The 16,924-nt window shown below is 34.0% G+C and overlaps 1 protein-coding gene across 2 annotated transcripts in view; it reads right to left on the bottom strand.

The window, feature by feature from the left end:
- LOC111507967 (putative phosphatidate phosphatase) overlaps window positions 1–16,924 on the bottom strand; it is a 128,209-nt gene that overhangs the window by 25,761 nt on the left and 85,524 nt on the right. For both annotated transcript variants that reach the window (XM_074178278.1, XM_074178279.1), the window contains exon 3: window positions 3,973–4,280. In XM_074178278.1, the coding sequence (XP_074034379.1) occupies window positions 3,973–4,280 (308 nt within the window). The remainder of the gene's footprint in view (window positions 1–3,972; window positions 4,281–16,924) is intronic.

Raw genomic sequence — 16,924 nt, 5'->3', positions numbered from 1 at the left:
TGTGTGGTTAGCTCCTGTTGGTGACACCGTGCATATGTGATGTTTTTCATTTTTGGTAACCAGTTGTTCTCCATCTTTGCAATTGGCTGCACCGCGCTGTCCGCGGTTTGCCCCCATTTTTTGAGTGTTTTGTCCACGAATTTCCCCCTTTTGATATATATATATATATATATATATATATATATATATATATATATATATATATATATATATATATATATATATATAAAGAATCTACATCTCAAGTTTGGTTTCGAGGGAACAAGCAACATCAGATTTGACCGAAATTCCTTTCTCAACTGTACGTAAATAGTCAAAAACAAACCTAATGAACGCAAGACGCAATGTGATACGGGATTACCAAAACCTTTAGATGTTCATCTGAAAAATAATTGAAAAAACAATATACGACTGTTACAAAAGCAATGCAATTCCTACAACTGAAATCATAAGGAAGAAATTGAAAACTTCCGGACAGAACTTGAGCTGCTGTGGCAAAACTCTTCAGAATTGAATAAAGAAACTAGGATTCAGATTTAAAATAATAAACAAACGTCAAGCAGTTATGGAAAGCAGAATAATAGTGGAATTGCGTAACAAATACTCAGAACAAATAACTGAATATAGACAAGAACAACGACAAATTTTCTATTTGGACGAAACTTGGTATGACTGATGGTTCGAGAGTGTGTACGCCTAAAATGCCTGCAAACAAAGGATCGCGACTAATCATTGTGCATTGTCGAGGAAGTAAAGGATGGTTTCCGAATACATTGAAATTATGTAGAAAAAACTTGAGGAATGCAATGTTGACTATCATAAGAACACGGAAGGTGATATTTTCGAGGAATGGTTTGGGAAAACATTAATCCCAAATTTGGATGCAAACAGTTCTTGACAATGCTTCCTATCATTCGAGACAGCTCATCAAAGTACCGAATAAAAATTCGAGGAAAGATAAAATACAAAGTATTTTTTATTGATAACAATTTGTATTTTGAAGATTACTATACCAAAAACCATCTACTTGAAGTTTTACAGACAAAAACATTTGAAAAAGTGTTTGCCCTTGAGAATATCACTGAAAAGTATGGAACACACCATACTGAGACTTCCCCCTATTTTTGTGTTTTCAATCCCATCGAGTTGATCTGAGGAAAATTGAAACAAAGCATCAGGCGTGAAAATTATTTTCCAAAATTTGATAAGAAGGTAATAGAGCTAATTAAAAAAGAAGTATCTCAAATTACCGAAGAAGACTGGCGGAAAAGGATTAAAAAAGTAATTTTATTTGAAAAAGACTATATGGAGATTGGACACTTTCATATTAATGGTAGAAATAAATTCATTATTGATTTAAATGACGACAGTGAAACAGAGAATATGAAAGAGGAATTATCAGAAGCTTTCAAAGAAAGTTAGTGAATTGTTTTTGAAGCCAACAATTTTATATATACATGTGAGTAAGTAGTATCCAGAAGTATTTTCAATGCATCATGCACAGTTTGTGATGGGTAAGTCTCCACCAGGGTACTCAAATCCTCATCCTGGATTACTGTAGGTCGACCACTTCGGGGCTCATCTTCGAGGCTAAAATCTCCGAAACAAAATACCGCAAACCAACTTAGAACAGTGCATTCATTAAAACTATAATTGCCAAATGACTGGTAAATTCGGGTTGTTTTTGCTGCTCAATTTGTATTCGTAAAGAAAAAGATGCCGAAAATCGCTTGGCGTCGTATCATAAGCTGAAAAGTTTTCAAAGAATTGAAATTTGGAAAAAAGTGAACAGTATCAAGAATTGAGTACAAAATTGTCTATTGATCAGTATATAAATAGAATAAATATTTTTTAAGATATGGAGCGACAAAAACACATAAAATGGACAAAACTTTTAAAACAACCTAATAGTTATGCGTTTCTCTATCACAACATTTTCTATATCATAGAAGTTACCTCAATATAGGAAATAATGTTTTCCATATTCAAAAATGATATAGTGTCAACTTTTGTTTCTAACAAATTGACGCGTTTATTAATCAAAAAAAGTATTTGCTTTGAACTTAAATATACAGGGCGTTCCAATGAAAACTTGACCCCTGTAAGTCAGAAACGGACATGTTATCGAAAATTTCAAAGAACACGTGTGTTTTTAATTGTAGGGGGACTAATACTGATATGAAAATCATACCCGAAACTTCACCCTCCTGCGGTTAGCAACTACCCTCCTATTTCAATGGCATGGGGGATCGAGTTATACATCATTTGAAAGGTCATTTGTCCCTCTGTTACCTCTTTATTTTTTTTCAAAATTGTTTCATTCGTTATTGAGAAATTAAATGTTGAACGTTTTATTCAAGAAAAAACAGAAAATTCGCTGTCGTTTATTTTAATAAGGAAATCAACAACAAATAATATCAGTGGAAACAAAATCAATGGATAAATACAATAATACAGTCTACTATCGAAAGCGCTCCGTACATTATTCAAGATCCTGCTGGAATGTTATTTCATTTTCTACTGAATTGTCAACATTTTCTGAATTTTTGTGTAATTAAAGGATCTACACAGACTTGTAATAGATTTAAGTATGTATACCCATTGAGATCACTTTCAATGAAGAATGGTCAAACATGATTACCAAAAATGCCGGGCTTGACATTCAATTTTTGTGAATATGTTTCCATTACCAAATGAGGATTCACATCGCTCCAGTAACGACGATTATGTCTATTCACTTCACCATTCAACATGAAAGAACTTTCGTCTATTAAAACATGTAGTGTATAATAGGTTTGGTTATTGGTCGATTTCTCGCTGAACACCACAAAACTGAAGTCGATGATCAGGATCATCTTCGTTTAATTCCGGAACTAGCCTTATTTTGAAAGGATGGAATTTGTAGGCTTTCAAAACCCGAAAAACACTAGTAGCTGATACACCAGACGCTCAAGCTTCTTGTCTGATAGGTTGTCGATTATCCATTTGTACATGTCTTAAAACTGCAACTTCAACTCCGTCATTTCTGACAGGACGGGATACTTCATGTTTTCTGTTGTGAACAGAAGTTGAAGTTCGAAACTAATCCAATAAGAGTTTAACGTATTGATGGCTCACGTTGTGGTCTGGATGATTCGTATTATAAATTCTCGCAGCAGCTTTAGCACATTCATTATTTCGATAATAGGTGGCAACAATTTCTTCAGTAGAATAAACCATGTTGGAATACTGAACAAGGATGACTGAATAATAATTTGCGAAGAAGTGACAGTGGCCAACTGTCTACTTTTTGTTCTGCGACAACTAGATTTAACAAAAACTACCAGTGCAGGAAAAACTAACAGTGTCGTCCATTTCAAAACGTTTACTACTAACAGAATAAATTCTACAAATCTAGAAGACCTGTGATAGATAATCTTTAGGGAATGCCGGTTTCTGTCCCCGGACATCTTCAATAATGTAAGGAACTCTTTCGAAAGTAGACTGTATTAGTGTATGGAACTAGATGGAGGTTCTTTGAACACTTTATCTGTTGATTGTGTTGCCATTGATATTACTTTTGTTGGTTTCCTCAATAAAATGAGCGACAGCGAATTTTCTGTTTTAAATGAAACGTCCAACATTTTATTTCTCAATAACGACAACCAATCTCGAAAAAAATTACAGAAGTAATAGAGGGACAAAAGACCTTTCAAATGATGTATACATCGAACTGACCCCTTATGCCATTGAAAAAACTAAAAAATTTTCGATTACTCGTCCGTTTTTGACTCACAGGGGGAGAAAGTTTTCGTCGGAACGCCCTGTATACTGAACATCACATTGTCAATCTGAAGAGTCTGATTCAGATGAAAATGACAATTTACAAACGGAATCACCTATAAAACATAATAACAAGCTTTTTAGCTTGAAATACTATGACACAATGATGAAGACGAGATACATTATGATTACTATCGATTAAGGACTCACCTCATTTCCTTCATTATCCTTTTATTATTTTTGTACAATTCGTTCGTACAAGTGAAATTTTCGTAATATTTGTACAAGGCAAACGAACCATTACAAACGTCCGGCTGACAAACCGTGAAAAAATGTGGCCTCAGCCTGCCAATCGTGTATTTCATGATATCAGTTGTGAGCTGCGAACAAGCTGCTCCAAATGCAAATATGCCTATTATGCAGTAAACGCTGTATATGAAGTTTGGAATTTCTCTTCCAAATATGACTTTCCTTTGAGTATTGCTGGATCTATGCAGGAGGTATTCGGTGATTAACATCTGGAAAAAAAAGATATTTTTACTGGAATACTCAAACGAATAGTTCAAGGGGATGTAAGGAAATTGCCATCAACTGAAATAATACGGAAATATCATATTGCAGAACCAGAAATCCAAACTAAAACTCAATTACACCTGAATCGAAAGTAGAAGGTAGAATAACCGAAGAAACAATCTTCCACACCCCAAAACTGTTGAAACTTTTCCCGAGTTTCGTTTCAACAGTGTTAGCGTTCTAATTCAATTCAAATCATTTATTATCTTAAAATGACAAAAAAAGTGTAGGAAATAGTCATTTTACATAAAAGGACGAATCAAAATATATATACAAGAATGAACAAAAAAATATATACACAGGCAAATCACATTGTTGTATTTAACGCCTCGTCAAAACATCTTTTTAGCAGAAACGATTGCAATTTTTTGTTAAACAACAAAAGGCTGCATGTTGACTTCAACTTCTTTGGTATACAGTTGTAAATTCTATGTCCAACTACGACTCTTCAAGGCGAGGCCATTAGGTTCAGGGTGACCAGAGGCTACCCTCAAGGTGTCGTTCCCCTTCTGTGTCGTTCCTGATGGATCGACCACAGAAGGACCACAAAAGAAAAGTTATAAAAAAAAAAACTAATCAATAGAGTTTATTCAATGATTTTCCCTATAAGGGTTTTACAAAAACCCCGACACGTGTTTCGCTATACAATAGCTTCTTCAAGCTTGAAGGACAATGCCAAGCTTGAAGAAGCTATTGTATAGCGAAACACGTGTCGCCGTTTTTGTAAAACCTTTATAGTGAAAATCATAGAATAAACTCTATTGATTAGTTTTTTAAATATGGATTTTCATCAAGTATCGGCCAGTAACACAACTGTTGATGAACTGAAAGAAAAATGCAAGGCCTTCGAAAAATGAACCCAAGCTATAGAACCTTATTGTCTACTGACTGAATGAGGATAATAGTGGGAATAAATATAGTTTAAAAAACAAGCTTTTAAAAAACATCGAACTAAAAACTTAAAAATAGTTTTTATTAATAAGCTTAAAACAATAACGATCGAAAAATACTAGTATTATTCTGAAAAAAGCCTGAGCGCTAGATATACAGAAAATATGGCACAAAGCGGCCACGCTTCTGTCACAATAATACTAGTATTTTTCGATCGTAATTGTTTTAATTTTATTTAAAAAAATATTTTTAACTTTTTAGTTCGATGTTCTTTAAAAGCGTGTTTTTTATTTTTTTAAACTAAATTCATTTTTAACTTTTTAGTTCGATGTTCTTTAAAAGCGTATTTTTTAGTTTTTATAACTATATTTATTTTTTACCTTCAAGTTTCATATGTTACAAAAGCGAGTTTTTCAGTTTATTGAACTATATTTATTATTTTGATTTTCTTTTGAACAACTTATCAAGGAGGTTACATACAGCGCCATCTGCCCGCGAATAGATCAAGCGATAATGCCGATAATTCTGTCAATACAGATCCCGAGCTTGAGAGTTACAAACAAACATGCATACAAACAAACATACATACATATATACATACATACATACAGGTGTAGCTAATATAAAGCGTGTAAAAATACCTTGAGGGTCAAGAAATATTTCGCCAAAACCTAAATATCACTTGAGAGCATAAAGACACCAAAGAATTATATAGAATTGGGAAACCCAGCTTAGACAGAGTCAGACCCGCTCTAATAGAATTTATTTCTGGAAGAGTAAGATCAGAAGCCTTTAACAACGTAGGAAAATTAAAAAATACAAAGCTGGTCATTTCCCAAGATTATATACCTGAGGAGTATGCAATATAGAAGTATCTGGTGGTAAGACAGAGGGAACTCCCAGCTAAGGGATTCATTGTGAAAATCAGGGGCACGTCTTTGGTAGTTAATGACGTCATAAATACGTACGAAAAACTCGTATATGAAATGAAATACACTGATATCCAAGAGGAAAACAAAAAAAATGATAGAAGAGAATCGACTGGGACAGACATACCTACACAGCTAAAAAATTTGTTTGTCTGACACATAAAATCCAGTTTTAGGAAACCATTTTATTTGATGGTTTTTGAATAGAAAAAATTATTCCGGTATACTGGTTTCAAAAATGGTACATTTGTAACATTTATGCAGAATATTGTATGCACAAATCCGATTCTAATTGAGGTTAGAGAAAATTGAAAAGTTTGTTTGTATTGATGGATATGACATCTAACACAAACTGAATCATTCCATTCGTGCGAATCCTGTTATTAATGACGTCACTACGAGTCGGTTTTGAATAAACGCTTGAATACGATTAAACGCCAGAAAACACCTTGAGTTATCAAATAAGTCAAATCTGTTCCCACAGTAATAGTAGTTATGTATAAACTTTGTTGTGCATATATAAGCAGATTAGATACGTTCAATAAACATTTTTTCAATTTTTTAATAATGAGATGAATACTTTCAATAGTAAAATGTTTTGAATCGACGATTTTTTTTCAAATGAAAATTCTAAAATTGGTGGAATTTAGCCTACTAATGAATGTGAAGTAATAATGAATGAAACTGATGAAATATCGCAAATGTCACTAGACAACTGACATTTTCATTTAAATCGATACCCAAGACGGTTGGCATTATGTTAAATGACATTAGGCTAGTCATGAATGCAACTATGTCATACTTAATTAGCTACTGATGACATTATTTGATAAGAAGCATACCACGACATTCAGAAATTTGCCTTGAAAATAATATTTATAAGTATCACTTCCACTGTTCCACATACTATAATTGTAGCATATACTTTGAAAATCGTATTATGTTTATTGAACATTACAGAAAAAATGTAAAAAATGCAACTTTCGCATGACGGTGATATCATTCGAAGAAATTAAATAGACATTTTCATATTTTCTATACAGGGTGTCCCTGGACTTCCTCTTTTCCTCTCGGGAATGTATAGATGGGGTCAAAATATCACCATAGTTTAATATAACTTTTTTTCCTAAAAGTCTTCGTAACCAAGTTACGGGCCCTCGAAGTTACAAAATGAAAAATGTTTTTCTTTGATAACTTTTCAAGTGAATATTCAAAATCATCCAAATTTTGGTAATTGACTAAACAAATGAATTCCGTCGATGAGCTTTCATGCAGGAGTCAGTTGTTTTGCTACAAAGTCAGGAACGGACTACCCCCGATGGTCCACGCCCCAAAACTTTGAAATGACAGATATTTTTCAATATTTTTCAACAAAATAAGGTTACTTGGACAATTTTATGAATAAAAGTACTCGTGTGGAAAGTCGATCGGAGCAACGAGTCTTGATAAAAATGTAGTTCTACTCGACGACATCAAACCCGCTCGTCCACCATTATTTGAAATGAATAATTATCAAAGCAGAAATAATAATGATAACGTTAATTCAACAACATTTATAACAGGAATAATGCAAAGTATGCTAAAATGAAGTCGTAAACAAAAAGTACAGTACCTATATGGAAGTTTAAGTCACAATTGTGATAGCAGATATTTTTTCAAAAGAAATATCAAGTTCTGTAGATTCGTGGTGTTTTTAAACTAACAAGCTACTCTACTATGAAATATCGAATTCATTCCATATTTTGTATGTACATAATACGTGTGGAATAATCACGTTTCGTGTTGATCAGTTATCTGAATCTCATGAAACTCAACATTCGAATGTTTCAAATTCTTCTTCACAGCTAAACTGTTGTGAGTTTCACTGATAATTATTATTTTATGGGAGAAATTCTTTAACACGAATCTAAATTTAGCTGAAAAAACGCACATCGGAAAAAATATTTACTATACTAATAAAAAGCAAACGAATGAACTACAAAAACGGCTGCACATGATCAGGTGAAAAATATCCAGGGAATAATTATGTTCCATTTCTTTCACAGATGTTGACAAAAAAACCTTTCAGAAAGTTTTGATAAAAAATGAGACACTGGAATGCGATTTTGTTTTGTTGAGTGGTGCGTTGTCATATGACTATCATTGTATTGTCAATATTCTATAGGATATTTTGAATTTTTTTGATATGGCCGAACAGTTTACATTCAATGAATATGCAGATATGCATGTATTTTATGGACGAGCATTTTGTAATGCTGCAGAAGCTCGTCGTCTGTATTCCGAGCATTTTCCCAATCGAACGGTACCGTCAAGAGAAACATTCGAGCGTGTCGATCGCAGCTTGAGGGAGACAGGTATGTAATAATTGATAATTAATTTGAGCACGTTGTTTTATTTCGATATTATTGTAGGTACAGTTTTGCCAAAACGAGGTGGTGAGGGCGCTCCTAGGACTGTACGTACCGTTGTATTGGAGGAAAATATTTTGGAAGCCGTCGCTGATGATCCTTCAATGAGCATCAGAAATCTATCAGAACAGTTCCATACATCCAAGTCCACTATTCATAGAATAATTAGGGAACAACTGCTCCACTCATTTCACATCCAGAAGGTACATGCCATGACACCTCAAGATTTTCCAGCACGACTGGAATATGCCAATTGGTTCATGGATAGGCAAAGAGAGGATATGACTTTTATTAATCGAGTTTTATTCACTGATAAAGCAGGTTTCAGTAGAGATGGAGTTATCAACTTTCATAATCTCCATATATGGGCCGAAGAAAATACCCATGGGATATTGCAAACCAAACACCAACGGAAATTCAACGTGAATGTTTGGGCTAGTATCATAGGAAACCATCTTATAGGACCATTCGTTCTACAGGACCGATTGAATGGAGAACGTTATTTGGAGTTCATTCAGAACGATTTGAATGGACTTTTGGAACATGTTCCATTGCAAACCCGAAGAGATATGTGGTTTATGCATGATGGCGCTCCTCCTCATTTCAGTTTGATTGTGCGTGACCATCTGAACCATATTTTCCACAATAGATGGATTGGTAGAGGTGGGCCATATTCATGGCCATCGCGGTCTCCGGATTTAAATCCATTGGATTTCTTTCTGTGGGGGCATCTAAAAAGCCTTGTTCACGCTACACCTATTCACACAAGAGATTCATTGTTGAATAGAATAACATTACATTGTGAAGCCATACGAAACGACCCTGGAATGCTATTTCAAGTACAGAGAGGGTGTCTTCGCAGACTAAGAAAATGTATAGAGAGAGAAGGTGGTCATATCGAGCAGTTTCTGTAGCGGATTTTTCATTTCTGTTTGCTCTTGAGGCTCTTGAGTTTCGTTAGTTAAACGTGTTTGCATTATAAAAATTCGTTATGAACATTTTGCCTATCATTTCCATTTTCCTTAAAAACTAATATTTTCGAATAATGGTAGACATCTCAGGATAAATGTTGTTGAATTAACGTTATCATTATTATTTCTGCTTTGATAATTATTCATTTCAAATAATGGTGGACGAGCGGGTTTGATGTCGTCGAGTGAAACTACATTTTTATCAAGACTAGTTGCTCCGATCGACTTTCCACACGAGTACTTTTATTCATAAAATTGTCCAAGTAACCTTAATTTGTTGAAAAATATTGAAAAATATCTGTCATTTCAAAGTTTTGGGGTGTGGACCATCGGATGTAGTCCGTTCCTGACTTTGTAGCAAAACAACTGACTCCTGCATGAAAGCTCATCGAAGGAATTCATTTGTTTAGTCAATTACCAAAATTTGGATGATTTTGAATATTCACTTGAAAAGTTATCAAAGAAAAACATTTTTCATTTTGTAACTTCGAGGGCCCGTTACTTGGTTACGAAGACTTTTAGGAAAAAAAGTTATATTAAACTATGGTGATATTTTGACCCCATCTATACATTCCCGAGAGGAAAAGAGGAAGTCCAGGGACACCCTGTATAACATATACGAAACTGAGCAACTTATTGTATGAATATTGTTTTCTATCTTTTATTGTGATATAAAGTCGTTGAATTTTTGCAAGGATCGAAAGGATATAGGTTTTCACAGCCAAGGTAACGATTAGAAATTATGAGATTCGTGTTGAAAGGAACTACAGCAGACATCTTCAGTGGTAATAAAACATCGAAGTATCAGCGACAACTGACTCGTCGTTAATTGTTTTTCAAAGTTATCCAAAAATGTGCTGATGAGAAGTTGAAGAATACTGTTTTCAACCGAAACTTCACTAGAAATCCATAGAGACATTTTGGCCTGGTTGAACCTCACTTAACTAACACCTACAAAATACTCACATATACCCGAAAATCATCTAAAAATAATAAAAGGATACTATCTAAATAAAACAATAAAATTAGGGTATGGGCCTACAAGCTAACATCTGGATCGTACCCAAAAAGTTCATATAGGAAGAACGTCTAGAGATGTCAGAACGAGAATTACAGAACAAAATAAGGTTTGAACCAAAGAAGATCAATTCCATTTATGTTTGCCACCTTTTAGACAATAATCTCGAGTTCGACATGAACTACGATATAAAAAAAATAACAAAATGCCTGGAAATTTATAAACGAGTCAAATTCCCTATTGAACAATCGACAAGTTAATTACTCACCATTTTTTAACTCATTTTTGGAATATTCTAAAAAATAACCGCCATCAACCACCATTTCACTCCATCACAGATTTCAGATCACGGCACAATCTGAATGAGAAAAAGTGATTTCTGTATGGAACAATGTTCATAATTGTTGTTTCGGGTGGAGTTTTCTCCCAATTTCTATCCGAAAGAAATTTCTGTGCATGATATTCACATATTTGCAAATATTTTTATTGGTGCATTTTTGGAAAGTTCCTTACTGTCTATATATCAATGGAGAAGTGAAAAGTCAAAAGTTTATTCTTTTCAAAAACTAATCAATCATAAAAATATTTTCTTTATATCTTCTAGATTTCAGTTGAATGAAATTTCATAAAGATGAAAGATCGCTTATCAATTTACCATTCATAAATAGATAGAATCAAATCTGACTTTTTCTATAGAAATTCTGAAAAAAAAATCATATTGATACATGAAGATAGTAATTTTGTTTTCATAGATTAGCAATTTCTCATTGACGTTTTTAGTTAATAATGTTTTCATTTTTACTTCATACTTTCACTGAAGTATGTCAACTATATATTTCAACTACACAAAATATCGTGTTTATACGTTTGTTTATGTATTATCAATTATCTAGCACATATCAAACCATTCAACTATATTATTCGTTGGGAATATAGCTAATATCACTTTGTGAATGAAGGATTTCCACAAAAAACTTTATACAGAACCAACGCATTTCTCTTACGAAAATTCAAGGCCAAAACTTTCACGTTATACTTTACATGATAAATTCTGGAAGCTGCTTTGCCTTCAACTGATACACTGGCATTATCTTCTTAACAATGTATTATTTTCACTAAGGTACATACAAAGAGAATTATTTGTGAAATAACGAACATGAAATTTTATAGAAATCCCAATACAACATGTCATTTTGGCATTGTCTTTGTTTTTCTAGATTTTCGCAGAGCCACCTTGCGGTAATCGTCCACTCTAACATTTGTTTAAAAGAAGGCTACTCATTCCTCAACATTCCCGAACAAAAGCTAGTTCAGCAATAATTTATTGATTATAAGTAATTAGTATAGTCCCAATACCATCGAATATACTGAAATATTAACTTTCAACTTCGGAAGCTGGGAAAATTGCAAAATCAATCAAATCAAACAATTTCCTGTGAACATTCACAAATTATACGTTGTCCTGATAAGATAAACTATTCGTGTTTTCTTCTCCCAACCCAAAGACAACACAAAGAAGAAATAACGTCATACTTTAAATAAAAACAATTCGCGAAGGTATCTCAGAGTTATTTTTGATATTTGACTCAGATTTAATGGATGCTGATATATGAAATTCGCTATTAAAAGTCAAGGTTGAAGAGCAATAATTTCAGACGAAAAAGACGTTTCAATATAATCAACCGATTTATACAATAGTTCTGATTATTGACGTATTTGCACTAGAATGGAAATATTTATATAGGGTGCCTCAAAAAAGTATGGGAGCAGTGGAATAACTGAAAAGTTTCAGAAAAATGTCTAACTTCGATGGTCATATCAATGACAAGAAATTTCTTCAAACTGAAATCCATATTGTTCAGCATAGATTTGAATATTGTAAGAAAAATTTCTAGGCACTCCTCAAAAGCGCTCGCAGATAATTAATAGAATATATTATTATAAAGCTTCAAATCCTTTCTGTGAAATTCAATATTAAAATACTGGAAATGAAGGAAAATTAGTTGTATCATTCAAAAAAAATATATACATATATATACATACATATAAAAAATTATAAGAACAAGAATGCAAAATGGAGTTGAAAACAATTTGAAAAAGTTCTAGTTCAGCCCTATGTTATAAGTATAATATAATAAGTATAATTGTTCGCATGGAAATAATTTTTATTTTCGTTTTAAAAATGTTGAAGTATATATCTGTGGAAACGTTGGGTTATTCATTCTTGGTCAAAAGACCGTCTCTATTTTTGTCTCGGAATGAATATAGTTTCATAGTACGAAGTGATGGGTCGATCTCATTATAAAGCTTGAAGACATTGTAGGTAAAGCTTTTTCGGAACAGAGAAGTTTTGTAAGGTGGAAGCGAGATATGACCCCAATGACGTAAATTAAGGTTATGAATATCTGTCCTATATTTTATTTTATTGTAAAGATATGGGGGACACTGTTTATTGATTACTGCATGAGTTAAAATGAGAAAATGAAGTTTTCGACGATCTTGCATTTTTAACCATTTTGCGGATCTTAACTTGTGAGATATTGGATCATATTTGCGAATACCGTAGATCAATCTGAGACATGATTTCTGAATGTGTCCGGAGTGGCTTCGTTTCTGAGATACAGGTCGTTGAAGTTTAAAAAAAACAGTGTTTATAAAATATCATAAATATCCTTACACCGATTTGATTGAGGTTTGCTACAGTTATTTGAAATAATAAGGTGCTCATTTAGCCCTAACTAGATTGGAATTATTAGGCCCAGTGGCGTCTCAGTGGGTATCTCAAGAGAAAAAAAAGGAAAGCCACGGATTTTTTGTAGTTTTCTTTTTTTTTTTTTAGATTAAGCAACTGAAAATACAACTTTTTAGTCACTTATGTTTTCTTCATATCAAGCTTTGTTTTCGAAAAAACAAAACACTTTTACAAACTATTGATGAACAACATAAAATAAAAACCAAAAGTAGATAATAAACAATTTCCACCTTAAAGTAAATGAGCAAAATGTCCACCTTCTGATAAAATACACCACTGCAATCGATTTGTCATTGATTGTTTGACACGTTCAAAAATACCTGAAGTATTCCTTATGACACTGCAATTGTCAATTATTCGATTCCCCAAGTCATTCACTTTCATTCATCTAGTACAGGAATTTTATGAACAAGAGCCTTCGGATGTAGCAATAAATAGAAATCTAGAGGATTCATATCAGGGCTGATGATGTCGAGATGCTGACGTGCAAGAACACTAAAGCCCCGTCATTCAAATACCGGTACTTAATCTAACAAAATGGGTAAATGGTCTCGCATAAAAACCGTGTACGATTCACCTGTTAATCTTGCTGGCAAAAACATTGGGCCAATTAGGTAACCACCAATCATTTCTACCCAAACGTTGAGCGAAAATTGTTGCTGAAAATGACTTTCTCTAATAACATGAGGATTTTCGTCGGCCCAAAAATGGTCATTGTCAAAGTTCATAATAGCATTTCGTGAAAAATTTGCTTCCTCGGTAAATAAAATATTTTGTGAAATTATTTTGTGCCATCGTATAAATCAACCACCTGCAAAACATTAATCTTGGATGAAAACCCCGATGCAGTAGAGCTTGGACCCGGTGTATGTGATATGGGTATAGGAGTTTTTTTTAGAACTGCCCATACGATTTTTGGGCTGATTTTTAGCTGAAGTGCAATCTTCCTGGTACTATTTCAATGATCTTCTTCTATCGCATCAAGTATAGCTTCTTCTAGTTCAGGGGTTGTTACAGTTTCTGGTCTTTCACCACCTGCATTTTCATTTAAACTCCCAATTTCACATAATCTTGCATGTAGCGTTCCGAATGTTTTAGCACATGGACTCTGTTGAGATATCTGTCCTGGTAAATTCTGCTTCTACCGCATTAACATTTGCTGATCGATGAATAAAGTGCATGCCAGCCATGTCAGTGTTAGTAAAATTATTTATGATGGACTCACTGCTAATTGGTAACTCTGACTTTCACTGATATGACACCCCTATCACTGTCAGCTGGTCTCCAAAGCAGGTGTTCATGATATGTAAAGTGGCTTCAATTTTTATTCTCGAAAACGAAGTTAGATATAAAGAAAACTCAAGCAACGAAATAGTTGTATTTTCAGTGGATTAATCTAAAAAAATTCAATGAATAAACCACAACAAGTCAGTGGCGTATTTTTTCCAATATTTTTGGCTGTAGTGCCCATTAAAACTCCATTGGACCTAACAATTTCAATCTAGTTAGGGCTAAATGAGCGCTTTATTATTCAAATAACTGTAGCAAATTTCAACCGAATTGGTGTGAGGATATTTATGACATGGTTTTTTCAACTTCAACGTCCTGTATCTCAGAAACGAAGCCACTCCGGACATATGTTCACAAGAACTTTTTTCTTAAAACGACCTAACAAATCACCCTCTGAAGTTTCGTACCGTAGTCAGGAAACACCCTGTATTCTGTAATAAAAATTATTTCATTAAAGAATAGGTCCCAAATACTGAATATCTGTGGTGTCAGTTCAGCTTGAATCAAATATTGACTTGAGCAAAATATCCAGAACGTAAGATTCTGAAGAAATAAGAAATAAGTAATACATTTCTTCATAATAATTACCATCAAGTATAATAATGGCAATGAAAAATTCACTTTCTAACTTCGTAACGAGCTGGGGAAATTGCAAAATCAATCAAATCGAAACCAGAAATATTTACAAATTATTCGTGACCGTGGTAAATTATTCGTGTAATTTCTTTTCATATCCTCTCATTTGCATAGACACGTTTTACTTCACAGATGAGATGTTTAATGAAATAAAAAATGATTAACCCCATAAAGGAAAAGGAGTTCTCGCTCGAACACATTAACGATTGAATCATCAACTTCCTTTTTAGCGAAATTACAAGGGACAAAAACAAAATATATTATGTTCTACGCTATGTTGAAATTTCATGATGTTCTACTCATAAGTTTGTGAGTTATTGTTCTAAGAGTGACACTAATTTTGTTATTTTCAAAACAATGGATTGAAAACCATTTAATGTTTTAATTTTACACTGCTTCTTGATGGGAAACAATACCGTTGCAGCGAGACAATGGATTGGAAGGTGTTATTAGAACTTCGCTTCATCAGAAACAAACAAATTAAACATCTGTTTGCTGACTTCAAAAGTGGTCGTAGAGACACCTATAATGCAGAACGCAGTGGATGTTTAAATGAGGCAGTAACACCAGACAACATAAAAAAAATCCACAAAAACGTTTTGAATTATCGAAAAGTGGAGTTGTGTGAGTCAGCTGATATTGTAAATATATCAAAAGAAGGTGTTGGCTGAGTTTCGTTCCTGATGTGGTGGTGGACGGACGTGTTGACAGCGACCGTTCACAAAGAAGGTACGTGGACGCCATTGTTGGGGACGAAGCTCAGTTTGTGTTGTGAATGTCTGCCGTCATAGAACGTGCTATCATTAAATTCAAGTGAAACAGCACTCCCATTCACGCCGGTTGGAGGCCGGGGTGGACCGGATGTCCACGTGGGAGTGTTATAGTGGATTTATATAACTCCTGTCCCCATTCACGCCGGTTGGAGGCCGGGGTGGACCGGATGTCCACGTGGAGACAGGATTTTTAAAATTCAAGTGTTGATTATGTGTAAAATTTGGAAGTTTCTAAAAAAAAAATCTTCAAGTGTTTTTATAGAATAATAAAAAAGTTATAAAAAAAAGGGGTGGCAGCATTGCTGCGTGCAAGACAGCTGCGCCCCCTCGAATCGAGCTGGCTAAATGCGCCTAACGGAAGCAAAAGCCAAGAATTTTTAAGTGAAGTGAAGTGAAGGTGTTGGCTGTATTTTGCATAAGCATTTGAAAGCTCTGTTCAAAGTGGGTGCCGCGCGAGCACACTGTTGACCAAAAATAAGAACGTCTTGATGATTCTGAGCAGTTTTTGGCCATGTTTAAACATAACAAAGCGGATTATTTGTGTCGATATGTGACAAGGGACGAACATGGATCCATGGCTTCACACCGGAATCGAAACGATCCCCGTAAATTTTCTTCGAGCATTGTATTGTTTCCGATGACAGTTACCTTTTTTTTTATTTATTCGTCTTCGTATCTGTTACGGTTCAGAATGTAGCAATGTTACCACATGATAAAAGAAACGGCCTGTAAACGTTATTGGAGCGTCTGAACGTCAAAATTGTGGAAAAACGACCCCATTCGGAAATAAGAGAGTGCTGCTTCATCAAGACAATCCATAGTGTAACAAATTAATGAAAACGATGGCAAAATTTCATGAAATGGACAAATGCTCACGGGTAAGAAATTTTGTTTGAATGAAGAGTTTATCGCTGAAACTGA

This window comes from Leptinotarsa decemlineata, unplaced genomic scaffold (assembly GCF_025532065.1).
Source record: "Leptinotarsa decemlineata unplaced genomic scaffold, Ldec_3_MD MMD2_tig00003736_RagTag_RagTag, whole genome shotgun sequence".
Taxonomy (NCBI): domain Eukaryota; kingdom Metazoa; phylum Arthropoda; class Insecta; order Coleoptera; family Chrysomelidae; genus Leptinotarsa; species Leptinotarsa decemlineata.
This window is presented reverse-complemented; position numbering and strand designations above follow the sequence as displayed.